The 16,503-nt window shown below is 37.8% G+C and overlaps 1 protein-coding gene across 3 annotated transcripts in view; it reads right to left on the bottom strand.

Annotated features, from left to right (window-relative positions):
- LOC121319549 (bcl-2-like protein 13) overlaps positions 1-16,065 on the bottom strand; it is a 38,467-nt gene extending 22,402 nt beyond the window's left edge. The window contains exons 1-4 of one of the 3 annotated variants that reach the window (XM_041257111.1): positions 15,831-16,065; positions 13,508-13,676; positions 7,981-8,079; positions 1,835-1,991 (exon numbers count right to left, since the gene is read on the bottom strand). In XM_041257111.1, coding sequence (XP_041113045.1) covers positions 1,835-1,991; positions 7,981-8,079; positions 13,508-13,625 — 374 coding nt within the window. In that variant the 5' untranslated portion in view covers positions 13,626-13,676; positions 15,831-16,065. Of the gene's footprint in view, positions 1-1,834; positions 1,992-7,980; positions 8,080-13,507; positions 13,677-14,442; positions 14,463-15,618; positions 15,756-15,830 lie in introns of those variants that run through there. The other 2 variants (XM_041257113.1, XM_041257114.1) reach the window with 2 other exon arrangements.
- Positions 16,066-16,503: the final 438 nt, after the last annotated feature.

The following is a 16,503-nucleotide window of genomic DNA, read 5'->3' as shown; positions in this document are numbered from 1 at the left end:
GCATCTTAAACTCTTGAGCTGAACTACCTAGCAACAGTGTTACGTAGAATATGCAGGAAGGCAGGCGCCTCGCAGATATACAGCTAAGCAAGTTTTTTTTTTTTTTTTTTTAATAGTTATTTAAAATCAGAAAAAGGAACTGAAACACATCTAAGCAAAGTTTTTTATAGTTATTTAAAGTCTAAAAAAATGTATTCCTTTTACTGAAACAAAAAAAAAAAAAGAAAATGTTTTCGGGGCTATTTTCTGTTCTGGAAAGTTATACCTCAAAATGTTAATAGATCTTTAGAAACTATATAGATTTCTCCTTTTTTTTATAAAACTTTTATGAATCTGTTTTATAAAAGCAACACAGCACTGGAGGGCATGTGTTGTGCTGGATAGTGACACTTCTTGGTGCACCGTTAGGCATTTGCCTTATTGTTTAATTAAAACACATGTCAATGTATAAGCAGTCATTTGAAAAAAGATGAAAACCACAGCAGGCAATGATGAAGACAAGCTACACGTTTCGAGACTATGAGGATTTAATTCAGAAGAATCAAACAAACAACTTAGCATGCAGCATGGGAAGGCTGAATTGGGAGACGAATTGGGAGTGAATTTTCGTCATCTCTCAGACCTATTCGCTGTGCTTTTCAGCCTACATATATTTAACAGGAAAGGAAAACATATTCTGAATTATCCTGGTATTAATTATTGTCTTAGAAAGAAAGAGAAGTCATATATTACTGTCCTGTCATCCCAAGCAAAACGTAAATAGAAATCCCGTCCACACACACACACCGCACTCACTTACGGTATTCTGCAATGTTGTATTGCCGGTTTGCTATGTTGCAGAGCAACAGCATTAGACAGCAATGAAGTATAATTTTAGCACTTTGTTATCAGAGATAATTGCAATTGCCTGTGGGCTACAGAAATATTTCTTAACAGACAAATCTGTATTAACAGAATTAAAACAGGCTGTGACTTGGAATTCTCAGACACATCACTCCCCATACTGTACTAGAACTCTTACATACTTTATAGGAAGCCATTAAAAGAATTTCAGATTAAATTTTCAGTGTCTTTTTGTTTTTATTGTCCCCCTTTTTATTTTAATAAGTGATTCTTACTACAGTTAAATTGTGTGTGTGTGTGGTTTTTTTTTTTTTAAACAAGGACCCTTATGCACTGATTAAGGCTGTCCATCTATCTGTCTGTCTGTCTGTATCACACTCTGCATGATGTGCATGATACCTGCCTGCATCATACACTCCTAGCCTCCTATAGACTTTTCAAACTGATTAAGCAAACACCTGACCAGCTCTCGGTTTTATATAAACGTTTCAGTGTTCAATGATTATAAGGACCCCATGTATGCTTGTGCAAGGGATATATGGTCTGTGTTTAGGGGCTTTGGGATGAATTAATTTGCTGCTTTTCAATTCTAGTTGCCTGCCCCATGCACGTGCAGCTTGGGTCAGATCAGGCAAGTAAGAGCCAGCTGTATCTGGTGCACCACTGTGTCAACCAGCAGAGACTCCTCTTCACTAGATGGTGCTGGCTTTTAATTTTATGAAGACCAAATGTCTATGACAGGAAAGTAGAACAAAACAGCAGCTCCTGTAGACTCAAAGCACCTTAACACAGCAAATATAAAATAAGCATTTGAGTATTTGCAACAAGAACCACCGGGCATGAAGGTAAACATAATGACATCGTAAAATAACTTTATGGATGTAATTTCAAGCTACTCGGTGCTTATCAATTATAGGACTTTTAATGGGAGCCACAAAGTAACTGAGCCTGCAATATAAGGGGTGAGGAGTGAGTGGTGTGCTGTACTCACGAGCTGAGCAGGCTCTGCATGGCAGTGTGTAAATGTGTTGCAAGCTCCTCAGATACTCTGTCCCCCAGGTGTGCCAGGCAGTCCTCTATTGAGCTTTCCGGGTTGGCAGGGCTGAAAACTGGAGACGTGTGGCAGTCAAACCCTGTGCTTGTGAAGGCTGTGGGGATTTAAACAGAAACAGCAACAATTTGTTAAGTATAGCACAGCTTTCTGGACAGAGACGTTTTCTGTTACTGTGACACAGTGATGGAGGGCACCTTTTAAATAAAATCTTGCAAGCTGTTAGGAAAAGCGAAGTCTAGTTTAATTTTTATTTTGGTTTCTATAGGCTAAATATTGGTGGCGTCAATTAATTGCAGTTAAATCTGTGAGTAACTAGAAAGTTCAATAAGATGTTGTTAATGTTTGTAACTCAGGTCACTCACTCTCTTTACAGGTACAAAAATGTAACATTGACGTGCTAGGAAAAACTCAAAATGAAATTAATACCACAAAACAAACACATAGGGCTGTTAAATGCTTAAATTACTGGTTTTCTGAAAAAAAATACAATTTGACTTAATCTTCATCCCAACAAAGCACCTTAAACTCTTGCACTGAATTACCTAGCAACAATGTTACGTAGAATATGCAGGAAGGCAGGCGCCTCACAGATATAGCTTGGTTATAGCAAGGTTGGTTTAGCAAGGTTTTTTGATAGTTATTTAAAGACAGAAAAAGGAACCGAAACACATCTAAGCAAGATTTTTATAGTTAAAGTCTATTTAAAAAAATTTATTTATTTTACTGAAACAAAAAAAACAAACAACTAAATGAAAATGTTTTACTTTATTACACTATGTAACACAATTTTTGTTCCTGGGTAGTAAGTGTTATTTCCTAATTGCTTATGCCTCAACAGCATAGAAAATGACTATTATTCCCCACAAACTTTACTTTTGTGACCAGGACTGTGATATTTCAAAATATCACTATTTCCAATGGGAAAATGGGCAAATGTGTGTCTTTTCGTTCACATAAAGTCAGAAAAAAACTACATATGAATCCAAATTAACATGTATTTATGCTAAAGTAATACAAAAATGACTACAAAAGATTTAGAAGTGAGTAGTTTTTCGAGATTTACGATTATACTGTATTTACTTTATGTGAACGAAAAGACACACATTTGACCATTTTCCCATTGGAAATAGTGATATTTCAAAATATCACTGTCCTGGTCACAAAAGCAAAGTTTGTGGGGAATAATAGTCATTGTCTATACTTTTGAGGCATAAGCAATTAGGAAATAACACTTACTACCCAGGAACAAAAAAAAAAAAAAAAAAAAAAAAATGGTTACACTGTGTTATTTTTAGTTCATAGGGGCTATTTTCTGTTCTGGAAAGTTATACCTCAAAATGTTAATAAATCTTTAGAAACTATATAGATTTCTCCTTTCTTTTTTTTTTATAAAACTTATGAATCCGTTTTTAAAAAGCAACACGGCAGTGAAGGGCATGGGTTGTGCTGGATATTGTCACTTCTTGTTCAATGTCAAATCCAGTTTGCCTGTATAAGGTACCATTAGCCCTTTTTCAGATTTTAAATATCCTCTCAGGAGTTGCAAGAGGCAACAGTACATCCAGGACCTCGGGCACGGGACTTACAGCATGGAAATCCACTTTCCAAGCCTGTGTACTGTGGTAACCATGGAGACTACAGGTGTTCTACAAGCGCAAGAGAAGAGAGGAGGCTACGCAGGGTTTTTTGCTTTTTTTTGTGTGACTTGACTGTCGAAAAAAGTATGAGTTCGTCCAAAAAACGAGCAGGACTTGATAGCTAGCTAGATAGATAGTTAGCGGGTAATATTAGCAATAATATATAAACCAAATAATATTTGTTTTTTCAAAACGATGATCACTATGACAAGGTGATATGCAAAATAAACATTGTTGTATTGATAAAACAGTTTTCTTTTTTGTCAGGTTTATATAAAAACTGTTTATTTTATAATATTTCTCTTGTTCTGTCCACTGACTGTGTGCCTAAACCAGGAGTTATTACCTCAGGGATCTCCAATCATCCAGGCTTTTGTTCCAACCAGCAAATAAAAAAAAAAAAAGAATTATAATCCACTGGTTTGCATTGCATATATAATTCTCACATGTCCTAGACTTTGGTATTAATTAGGACATTTAAGTGTTTCCTATGCAACAGTAAGCAGTGTACATTTTAAAACAAACTATTAAGTGCTGGTTGGATTAAAAACCTGGACTACTGGACGTGCCAAGGACCAAAGATGAGAGTCCCTGTCTAAGCAATGACCTGACACCACACCGGGAAAGTCTCACTCTTTGACCTTGAATCTCACTCTTTGGGGATGTAAATCTCACTCTTAAGAAAAGCCAAGACTTGGCATCTCTATGTTAGGGTTGCCACCTATCTGGGTTAGACCCGGACAGTCCGGGAATTGGCATCTGTGTCCAGGAGGCAGGAATTAACAAGCCCAGACGCCCTAAAGTCTGTGCTTAAGTGAAACGCATAAGAAACACCAACCTTCCTTAATTTTCTTTGACATTAGTTGCTTATCTTATTAGACATGTACTGTTTAGTACTGATCTGTACATTCTACTTTGTCCCAGCATTTGAACAATGCTGAGGAGGGACAACGAGCATTTCCACATGATGTAAACAATCCAATACAGTACCGAGCTGATGTGCGATTCACGACTCGCAGGATTTGGGGTCTCGGGATCGTTCATCCTGAACTTGAAAATTCAAGTGAATATGGCGGTGTCATGGCAAATTTCGCCCTGCACTTTAGTTGTAAATGAGTAACGTGACCATTCAGTTTTGCGATTAAGAGTCAGAGTAAAAACAAAAACATATTTTTGCATTTTTTATTGGTATTTAATCGTAATGTTTATACTTGTAATTGATCATCTCTGGATGCTTTACATTACACAGATCTACCTGTGATTAAATACATAACCTTTAGAGTAAATACAAAATCCACAAATTATGGTTTAATTACGATGTGTCATGGGAATTAAACCATATATAAGTATGTGTGTATGTATAATATGCTTTACATATTTACCCGTAGCCAAGTTATTATTTGTAACATTGAAAAACCCGAACTAAATCGGAGTATATTTTAACTCATTTTGTCTCTTTTACCAACATACAACCAATAGTGCTGTTTTGTAGTTTTTAACATGTATTAATAACATTTGTAGAAGGGTGGTGAAATCTGCCATGACATAACGGCTGTAAAATAATTCACCCTCTCAAACAGGCTTTTCAAGCCCAGAAATCCAGTGACTGTCTAGAAGAAAAGGTAGACAGCTTCAGAAATTGCATTGACTTATCACGGTGTTACTTATTATTCAAACTCTGTGCTTTATGTGTGGGGTTTCAGAATACTATAGGCATGTTTACACTGCAATTTATGATCCGGATCAAATGCATCAGTAGTATTTCATCCTGCTCAGAAATGACAGTGTAAACGCTTGGCGATCGGATCAGATGTACCTCTCGGGAGATGGTACAGTTCAGGATGAAATGCATCGGTATTTGACCCTGCTCAGAAATGGCAGTGTAAACCCTCCGCGATCTGATCAAACGTACCTCTCAGGGAGTTGGTAGAGATCAGGATCATCAGATCATCCTGTCAGTGTAAACGCTCAACCGGCTCAAGTTCCGGCATGCGCTGCGGTGCAGTGACGTCCTTTGTTTTGAAGGCAGGCGCCAGACTGAAACAATCCCTCCAGCTCACGAGGGGCGAAGTGCACCAAGGAGACGTAAATTACGTTGTTGTTACTAATTCCAACTTAAGCCTGACTTAAAAGTAAATTCCATGCCAAGTGCACCAAAGCAAAATCAACCCTGGCGTAGTAACGACCGTGTTGCGACAGAGGCGCAGCAGAGAAGGGAATTTGCCAGTTTCTCGTGTTGGCCTTTGCATTCTGCAAGCAAAAATGTCAACAAAAATACACAACTTTACACACACTGCAGTCTCTATATAAAGACAAGGACATTTTTAATTCTAAGCTTAACATGACAGAAGGCAGCAGCATTCCTTTGGTTCATATACTGAAGGTCATCCCATATTTCATCTACAAGACGAAGGAGGTTCCGTCTTGGTAATCGATACGCCGACAGAGCTCAAGATCAAATATATCCTGTCTTCCTATGTGATTCTTTTGCGACGCATTGCACAGTGGTACTGTAAATCATCAAACCAACATACTATTCCACCCATCTTTAGCTTTTGCTAAGTTACTTTACAATATTCGAAGCTGATTTGCTTTTAAATTTAACTTTCTGCCTCTATCCGCTGTTATTTGCCTGTCTGCGCCAGCTTTACACCTACCCACTAGCAGGCGTACAGTTACAACCCGAATAAGTCTTATGTCTGCTTGGCGCACTCTGCAAAAAATTTGCGCTTACGTTGTCATTACACTTACGGCTGCTTGGTGCACTCCACCCCAGAGGAGCAGGGAAGAGAATGCACCTTTTTTTTTTCTTAAATAAAATATTGTTAAAGTTAACAGTAAACAGCTTGTTCATTTTTGTTTACAAGCAAATTGTGTTTTTTATTTTTATCACAATAACACAATTTTTGTTATGTCCTTCAGCGGGATGATGTAGAACGTGAAGCTTGGACTTACGCTCTAACTGCACATGTGAAACCCTCAGGCTGCGTGAAAGCTGATCCTTATCAAATGGCAGTGTAAACACAACACCACTTATCGTGATCAAATGTACTGATGCATTTGAACCGGTGCTGTAGGGGAAAAAGCCGACTGGGGGAAAAGTAGATCACACAAGCGCAGTAAGGTAAAAGGAAGTCGTGGCAGCTGTTCGATTAAAGGGGAAGTTAACTGCACTCAGCATTTTCTGTCTGATCATTTTATTTGCCAGATCTTATGGTAATGTGTTCACACACCACTTTCTTGGTTTTATTTATGTATTTTCTGTGTAAAATATGTGTGATGCAAAGTTTTCTGTTATGTCTTTATACTCGGACTAAAGTGTTAAATGTTTATCAAGTTTTTCTGCCGGTGTGTATTTAAAAATATCGGTGTCAGTCAATGTAGGCTGTAGTTGATGGGTGATCGCAAAGATTTATTTACTGTATATTATTCAAAGGTTTTACACTTCAAATTCACCATCAAGCAAGCTCACAAACTACTGCAGGTGAAAATACTATATACAGCAGCACAGAGAAACACCTCCTCTGAATTCATGGTTGCTGGAGCCACTGAACGATGACCTCTGTTGCTGTATCCAATATTAATCTGTTCTCTGCTGTTTCCACAATAAAGACTGTTAGTTTTGACTGATGGGCCGGGGAGGCAAAATAGGTTGATCCCTGGATCCAGCATTACACTTCAGCCATCAACACCAGGCAGGATAGCTACATTATCAGGTGGAAGTAAACGCAGATGGATCGCATTAGTTTACAGTAAAATAATCTAGGTCTCAGTTGGTGCTTATCTTGGCGAGAGCCAAGGCCAATATCAGCATGAAGTTTTAACACCTCCTCTCATGTATTGGAAATCATGACAATCTTTGTCCAGACTATTTCATTGTTAAGAAAACGAACCTTACAACAGCTACTTGCCAGGTAAGATTAGCCTCTAATGTAACATAGCTACCATTTTTCCTAGTTTTTATAATTATAAACTAGCGAATTAAGCGTGTATGTATTACTTTACGGCATCTACTATTGCTTGCAAGTTCTATTACTAGAAATATCAACACAATACTGTGTATACTGCATGACTATTGATTTGTACCAAGATCTGGTGGTATTGTGTTAAACTGTATTACAGTATACTGCTGATGATAAATATGTCCGGGTTTGGTGTGTGAAAAGGTGACAACCCTAGTGTGTGTGTTTGTGGTTTAAACGTGTAGAATGTTGTCATTGGAATCCAGGGTGTGGGATCTACACTCTCAAAGTTATCTATCTGTACAGTTTCTCCCAATATGAATTGTAATGCTGCTAAAAACTTGTTGTGCGACTTTTGAAGTGGCCTGTCTCTTATGGTTACCAAGCCAAAAGCCAAGCAGACTATACCAGCATTGGGGTCAGTTGTGCTGTTAGGCCGAGAACCGGTTTTCCCCCACCAGGACCTGTAAACTTTCCAGCTCACCTTTCAAAATCTCCTCTTCAAGAAGCTTCAGCTCCTCTTCAATCTCCGCTTTGACTTTTGCAGCGACCTCCTTCTCCAGGGGTGTCTCTGCCTGTGCGCCTGAAGTCAGAAAACATTAGCTGTGAAAATAACTTAAAGTAATGAAAACAGTGGTTGAGTTTCCTTTAGGGGACTACTTCTACTAGGTTTTTATTGATTTTTTTTACAATTCATTTATCTGTAGGTATCTTGTATCTGCATGTATATTGGTGCGATAAAGTGCCAACAAAAAAAGATTACTTGACAAAATTTGCCAAATAATAATAATAATAATAATAATAATAATATTCTCTTTTGCAAGGGAATGTAACACTCTGTGGTACTTCTATGCTTACTAACTATTCCAGCAAAACATATAAAGAAGAATCAAGGTGGGAAGCACTTCGGTGTTACACAAAATCCAATGCCCTAATTCTGGTTAAACAATGTTAAAAAACAGGTAACATACAGTATATCCCCCACCATAACTGGAAATTCAAAATCAGAGCTGTCAGCTTGATGAAACAGTTCATGACATATATCAACAACATGTACAGAATAGTATAGAAGTAGAATTAGCCATGACACATGTAATAAAGATTCTTCAGATAAATACAAAAATATAAGTGTGACATACAGATGGCTGGATGTACAGACAGAGTCTCATGTCAATTGGCTATGCGGTTCTCCAGACATAGTAAAACGTGTGTAGTGTGACATATCTACATACACAAATACAACCACAAACCATTGTTAAGCACAGGGAATTCACAGAGCTAATGCATGAGCCACCCCTTGCCCTGCTTTGCATTGTTTCTGGTTTCTGGTGCATTTACTGAGCACCAGAAGATGAAAGCAATCTTCCACAGAGTCACACAAGAGCTGCAGGCAGACTGCGAGGATGATGGGAAATGTAGTTCTTAGAGGTACATTCAGGTACATGGGAAGCTATCTTGAGGCAGGGAATGCAATTTAGAAGTTTTTTAAAAAAGTGGACAAAATGCAAAAAAAAATAAATAACACACACACTTTATGTACCAACACTTTGGAACAAGGAACACAAAATAAAAAGGTCCTTATGTACCCTTTAAATGATGTCACTTGAAAGGAGTAATGGCAACACGCTGTAGTGCATTAATTCCAAGCAGGATTACATCGTGTAAGAACCATACTTGTTTTCTGACAGAAACGAACAGCCAAAGTGTAGTTTTCTTTTGCGAGCAGCTGCGTGGAGTAGAGAAGTGTTCTACTTTTGATTAATTAGTTCAAACAACCTGTGCTGTACTTACAGTATTCAGGTCATGGTTGTCCCTTTTCTAAGTTGTCTTCTATTACAGCTGCACAAAGCAATAATCAGGTGATGGATGTGTCGACAATATGGTTCCTAACAGCTTGGTTGCTCCACAGTTGCTTTGGTGAAGGCCCACGGCTCAGTGTGTTGCGTAACTTTTAGTTCAATTTGTTTGGAGGGGGGTATCCATTTGTTATCAGTTTTACCCCACCCCACTTTTACATGATTTTAAATGACCACTTTGATTATTGCATCACTTACCTTAAGATCAATGAGCAACTTCCATCTTTGTTGGCAAGCCAATCACCTCTTTTCATCTGCTAAACCCCACTCTGAATGTTGCAAAGCTATAGAACCCAGGATGCCTGGACTTGTGTCTCTGCCTGGACTTGTGGGGCAACTTACCAGTAGGGGTTGTTGTAGAGCAATGAAGTGAGCTATCCCAAACCCATGAGAGAGCAAGGGCCAATGCAGCTCATCCCTGTGGGCAGCCAGCCAAGATCAGCAACTCAGCATCACCAGGATTCAAACCATTGAGCTCCTGATTGTATAACTCACTCTGCTGCGATTGTGCCTTTACTGTATGAGCGACAGGGGACCCCAGAGGGGGGAAAGGTGGTGGTAAATAGTTTTATTTTCTTTAGGAATACAAACAAAAGCAAGCAGTAAATGCAATTTACTGCTCTGCCAGAAATACTGCATGTCATGAAGATTCCTCCGCTATCCTAACAAGCTGTCTCACCACACATCGAAAGCTACAAGCTTTTAAAAATGAATGCAATCAGCAACGTGCGCTGTTGGAGTGGCTCTGTTCAATGGCTAGACTGCTCACGTCTGAGCAACAGTACAGTAATTGCACATGACAGGCTGTCAGAACGGATGAGGGGTGATGTGGGAAACACATTTCCATTGCTCAGAGGCATAACAATAGGTTTGGCCGTGTATCACAATAAACAGCAAGATAAAAATGGCTTTTTACAAACTGAAATAGATCCCCTGAAACTTGTTATACCATAATACAATCCCCAATGCATCTGGCAACTCCTTAAAACAGAAGCTGGGCTACTAAAAATGCTGCTCTGGGAATGTGAACTTTTGACCTCCTACAATGGATTTAAGCCACTACATTGAACAATCCATACATGTATCCAGGCACACATTCCTAGAATGTACAGTATGTTAATGTTAAAAACACAGAATCTGTTTAACTAATCCAGTCCTTGTCATTTAATCAAAATACTTGCAAACATTCCTAAACACAGGGCCCTTGTGCTGCAATTCTAAAGCATGGCTTTTTAATTTAGTAAGGGCAACAAATTACTATTTACTTTCTGTTCAAACCTCTATATATGTTCATATTTTCTTAATGCAGAATATGTCATTTAAATGAATGGGCAGTTTCAACACAACCGAATTAGCGGATGTCCACAACGCAGCCCATTGTTTTTCACAAACACTGTCACAGGAAGTATTTACGGTAAAGGGTTCAAGGTAGATGCTACAACACTATATAGATTTCACAATTTTGCTCATTATTTTCCTCTTCATTATGCTTCTTTTTGTCTTATCCCAGAAACTTAAAACATTAATAATGAGACTTACAGCAATGAAAAGCCTTCATTTCTGCGATTCAAAGCAGACATTAGATGTGAACCAGTCCAGTTCCCAAATGAGCATCTTAAAAGGACTTCTAACCAAAGTTTTACAAATTAACATAAGCAATATCATCCCTGTTCCTCTTTTATAATTTTTTAATTTTTATTTTTATATAGTGCCTTTCATAGTGGACCACCATCACAAAGCGCTTTACAAAATGAGACTAGAGAGTGTGTGTGAACTACGCATCAGCTGCTGAGTCACTTACAACAACATCTCACCTGAAAGACAGAGCCCAAGGAGGTTAAGTGACTTGCTCAGGGTCACACAGCGAGTCAGTGGCTGAGCTGGGATTTGAACCGGGGACCTCCTGGTTATAAGCCTGTTTCTTTAACCACTGGAACACACAGCCTCCGTAAAAGAGATTTTGATTATTTACTTGCATTTTTAATAGGAATATGCAGGTGATTTAAAATAACACCATATAGTGTTGATTAAAAACAAAAGAAAAAGTGCTGTAGCATTTTTTTCATTCAATCGAGCCATGTGACCTAATACACAGAAAGTGATCATATACCGGGGAGAAACTATACTGCCTATTCTTTAGCTTTATAGACCAACTTCAAACTACGCACAAGAAAAGTACAGCGGAATGAAATGCACAAAAAAAATCATGTTTGTACATTTTAATTTTTTTAAATAGACTTCAATATCTGTTCCCTAATTTTTATTTATTAATTTTTTTAAATGCCTTGGGAACCCCCGCATGGACTTGATAAACGGTAGCAAAACACTTTCAATGGAACTATTGATAAACTGTAGCAAAACACTTTCGATGGAACTACTGAATCAGTCTGACAGGGGTGTCTGGAGCTGTTGCAATACTTAGACTGGACTGTTGTAAGAAACTGAAATCACTGTGTGAGAACAGGTCAGCTAAGTTGACAAATTGTTACTTCAGCTTGTGAAGTAACAAGAAAATTGACCCAGAAATTGTCCCAGGTGTATTAATCTGAAGTATAATTTAAAATTAAGCTGTCATTTCTTAATGACACTTTAAAAAATAGCTTCACTTGATTTAAATGAAACACATTAGATTTAAGGTTGTAATCCTTAAATCTGATTCTTCTTTTATCCTGGAGAGAGTAAAAAATAAAACAGAAAAACCTGCATATATTATATTGCTACATTATAGCGTGTGTATAGAACAGCCGATTGCAGGCTATTAGATATAAGTTTCGCCAATGCAAATACTGCAAGCACGGAGGAGATATATATTATTGTGATGAAGGAATGAGTTAGAAAATGAATGTGGATCGTAGGGCTAACAAAACAACCCCAGTAAATCGAAATGAAACACCCTGTCAAGCTGAAGACAAGCTGCTGCCACTGTTTTAATACTTTTACATGAAGAGGAGGACATAGAAAGAGAGAAAGTTCTGGGACCAGCCAAGGATTTTTTGTTATACAAATACAAACATAGAAAAAAACAAAATGAAATACTAAAGAGTAGGCTTCAATATTTGTTGCAATAACATATTGATGTACTGGTATTTATTTAGTTGTTTTGTTACCAGGTTTAATCAATTGTGCCCTGGGACCTCAACTAGAGCATCATTTCAAATAGCCTAACTAACACATCACATTAAAGCATGCTTTCATAGCTGTTTAATGTGATTGAGTTACTGACGCTGTACTTTGATATGATTGGCTAGTATTGAGTTTGCTGCCTATGTAATCGCCAGCGAAACAGAAGAGTGTCCTAAATTGGGCAACACAAGTCCCACTCTTGTTGCCGTCAACAAAAGTTCCTTGTGTGACCAGGCCTTAAACCTATATAATTATATAAATCTTTATCAATCAGGTAGAAATGGCACAAAAAGGAATTGCTAAAAACCTAGTACGCTGCTAAATAAATAAAGGTTGCATCAGGCCCACATTTACAAAGCTTAGAACTGCTACCATTAGCCTGTGTAGGGATCACAGGCCCCTTAGTGTAGCTAAAACCATTTGATACATCTTACAAATTTTTCACTTCCATTATCTACAGAGGCCTCAGATGTGCAGTTTTGAAAGAAACACATGTTCAAGAAAACATGTATTTTCACTAGTACTTTAGGTTAAAAAAAATTCACAGTTTACATGCTTGTGAAATCTGTTACACTTGCATCATTTTACATCAGCAGTGTCTTTTGGGAAAACACCTGTTGAAGGGGTGGGCTAAAGATCAAGGATGTGGTTTGCAAACAAAATTTCCCAACTATGGGACCAGATATACTTTAAAATAAAAGGTATGTGTTTCCTGCAGCATGTTTGTTTTGTTGTTTTATATTTTGTAAACTGCACATTTGAGACCTGTATATACCAACAGAATTGCACAACTGGTAAGATTTAGGGAATTGTTTTGTTACCTACAATCACTTTAGAGCACAAGCTACCTTGTACAAACCTGGGCTTGCTTCTATCAAGCAAATGAGTGTGTGCCAGAGGCAGACTGTCCAACACTGCAAAACATCTGATGCCTTGACCAGAATACTACCCTTGGACTTGAATGCAGGCTACAGAAATGTTGTCTCCCTCTAGGTTTGTTTTCATTGTGCTCCTTTACCTCCCCAGCCTTACCTTCTACTGCAGCACCCGGCCTGTCCTGTGCAATGAGGCCAAGGTAATTGAGAACGACGTACTTCGTTTCATAATGAAACCCTTCTGGAACAGTAGCAGAGGGGGCAGCAGAAGCCATCGAAGAAGAAGTGTTCACACAGACACAGCCTGGTCACTCAGTCTCAGTGTCCTACAGCAAACAAAAACAACTAAACTGAAGGGATTGTGTCGAAACTGAAATTCCAGCAATGGTCTATGCTGGTCAGAACTAGTGGTATGATATTTTAACACTATACAATTAATCTGCTGTTAACCACTATGGGATTTTATATATATATATATATATATATGCACGCACGCACGCACGCACGCACGCACGCACACACCTGCTTGGACCCAGTAAATATTAAAATTCTTAATATAAAAGACCATTCCTGGCTTTACTACGAGTTTAATACAACACACCTGAGCTTGTTACTTATACACTCTGGCTAATCAAGCTCATAGTAAAACCTGGAATAGGTGAAACTGCTATGTAACAGGAGTCTTACTTGCAGTTACTGGAATTTGCAGCAGGGTATCAGACTCATATTAGGATTAGCCAATGTAACCCTGACACCACCTTCCCCCTCTGTGCATTTCTATCTCAATTGACCTCAACACTTGAAGTAATTTACGCTTCTTGGGCCTCAGGCCCCCAAAACCATAGCGTGTGTCCCCAAGTATTAGGCGAATACTTTAAGAAACTGAAAAAATTTCAATAACCGTCGTCCTTCAAGGTCAGAGAAATCAAAGCTTGCTAATGTTTTAGGTGCCTTCCAGGTACCTAGGGTCAAACAACACATGTCTGAATACCATGAATGGTTTCTCATACCATCAAGGTTGAAGCGGATAAGTCCCACACTTTACTTACAGTAAAAATAACCTAATCTCTATGAAGAGTAATAGAGTCATACCTTTAAAAAGTCACCTCTCCAACAGGAAATACATTGTGCAGTAAGCAAAGCCTAGAAGTTAGCTTTTAGTTGTACTGTGGATAGAAGAAAATCTATCTGTTTGTAAGGGATAGATTGTAAACCTGTAACCCAAGACTGCGCAAATCAAGGACCACTGTCTGTGTCACTATATATACAGTAGAAGACAACTGCTCAACTGCCAGTCACTATGTGATGTTAGAAGTGACAGGGGAAAAGGGGGACTGCAGAGGATTCACAAAAGTGTCAATCAGAACACACAGTTACACAGACATTGAATGCAAAGGCAGGCTGCATTTACCAGCCAATCCTAATACAGTGGACATGTGTGTTATTGCACAACAGTCCAGCTGACTTTCTGAATTACCAAATGTTACCCCCTGTACTTCTCATGTCTGCTGATCAGTTGTGTTGGAATGCTTTGCAAATCCTGTTTTGCTGACCCAATTTTTTAAATTATTGTTTTGCTATAAAGTTGTTGTGTGCTGGAAAAAGATCATCTTTTTCTAACTTTTCATGATATTACCATACTTGGTCACTGTTTCTTATGCCACACTTTTTAACCTAAATGTTACTGGATTCTCTTATAATAAACAAACCGTTTAAAAACGAATGCAATATTTTGGAATTTTATTTCAAAACTTATTTTAATGTGAGACTCCGAAACTTTTTCCCCCCCCACATCTGTGTTACCATCTGAGTGTGCAGAAGCAATTAACTGCAAACTTTCAGACATCAACAATGTCATGACCTTTCCAAAGGTACAGTCAGTATTCCAAAGCTCGTTTTGTAAGCTATATAGAATGATAGTCACTATTGCCACACAGTTACTCGTTAAACTTCAATTATGCAGAGATATTATTGTCATGGTTAAAAGAATATATAAAATAAATCGCAGTTCTATTTTTTTCTCGAGCCAAAGTTATTCTAAATAACCGAAATGACAGAATAGAAAAAAGTAAAACCTAATAAATAATTTGAACAATATGCAAACTTGCCATTTCTAAGAATTGAACATTTCATTTTGAGCATGTGCTTTCAACAGGACAGCAAGACACCCAACAGACAAAAATGTGTACTTATATCTATTACAGCGATGGATAATATTTTAGCAAAAGTTAGAAAAAAAAACACAACCCGCATTATTTCTCTTCTCACCCGCACTATCTTGGTTCACAATCCATGTTTTCTCGCCTGTCTGTGGAGGTCAGACACACGCTTCTAATAATAATGCAATGTACTGTACAGAAAAACTATTAAAAAACATACACTATGTTTTTTTCCTTTCCCAGTTCCGGAATCGACAAATAAAATTATAAGTGGAGGCTGAAATATATAGACCATTTCTGCATAAGCACCCCACTCCTTACCTTACAGCTTCAGACTGTGTGTATCAGCGCTCTGTGGGTCACGCTTATATGTCTGTGTCTCCTCTATTCTAAACTCTCAAGTTCCAAATTTAGAGGCAGAGCAGCCATCATGGAAGCAGAAATACACAACAAACAGCAACACTATGGAAGGGTCAAAGGCACATTTTCGATTATGTTATTACATGAATTGAAAACGCAGTTGTATGTCCTTTTTTTGTTTGTTTGTTTTTTAACTGCAGTTGAGATCGTCAAGAAAATACATTACTTAGTTTTTAGTATATCTCGCATGCGCTTAACGTGTCAAAGGTCATAGGATGTGTGCGGCTCATATATAAAATATTTACTTTTAGCAACTTTACAATACATTAAATTCAGTAGGCATTGTATTGCTCTGTACATGATGCAAATACATTGGCATAGGTACATTAACTTCATTACATAATATGTTAGCAATTGAAGCATCATTTATGTATTGCTTTTTAAAATGAATAATTCGCGATCCAACCATTTCTTTGGTGACAAGGACATTTATTTAATTCAACTACTGGTGCGACAAGTTAAACTTTACAACATACACGTTTATGCATATTCGTGTTTAACCACTGAATAAATTAATGATTTTAAATATTTCCAAAATCCACAGCACAATAAAACAACGTAAAATATGCTGCCA

Source organism: Polyodon spathula, chromosome 8 (genome assembly GCF_017654505.1).
Source record: "Polyodon spathula isolate WHYD16114869_AA chromosome 8, ASM1765450v1, whole genome shotgun sequence".
In the NCBI taxonomy this organism is placed as follows: domain Eukaryota; kingdom Metazoa; phylum Chordata; class Actinopteri; order Acipenseriformes; family Polyodontidae; genus Polyodon; species Polyodon spathula.
The sequence above is the reverse complement of the archived record's forward strand: the minus strand, read 5'-3'. Positions and strand labels throughout refer to the sequence as shown.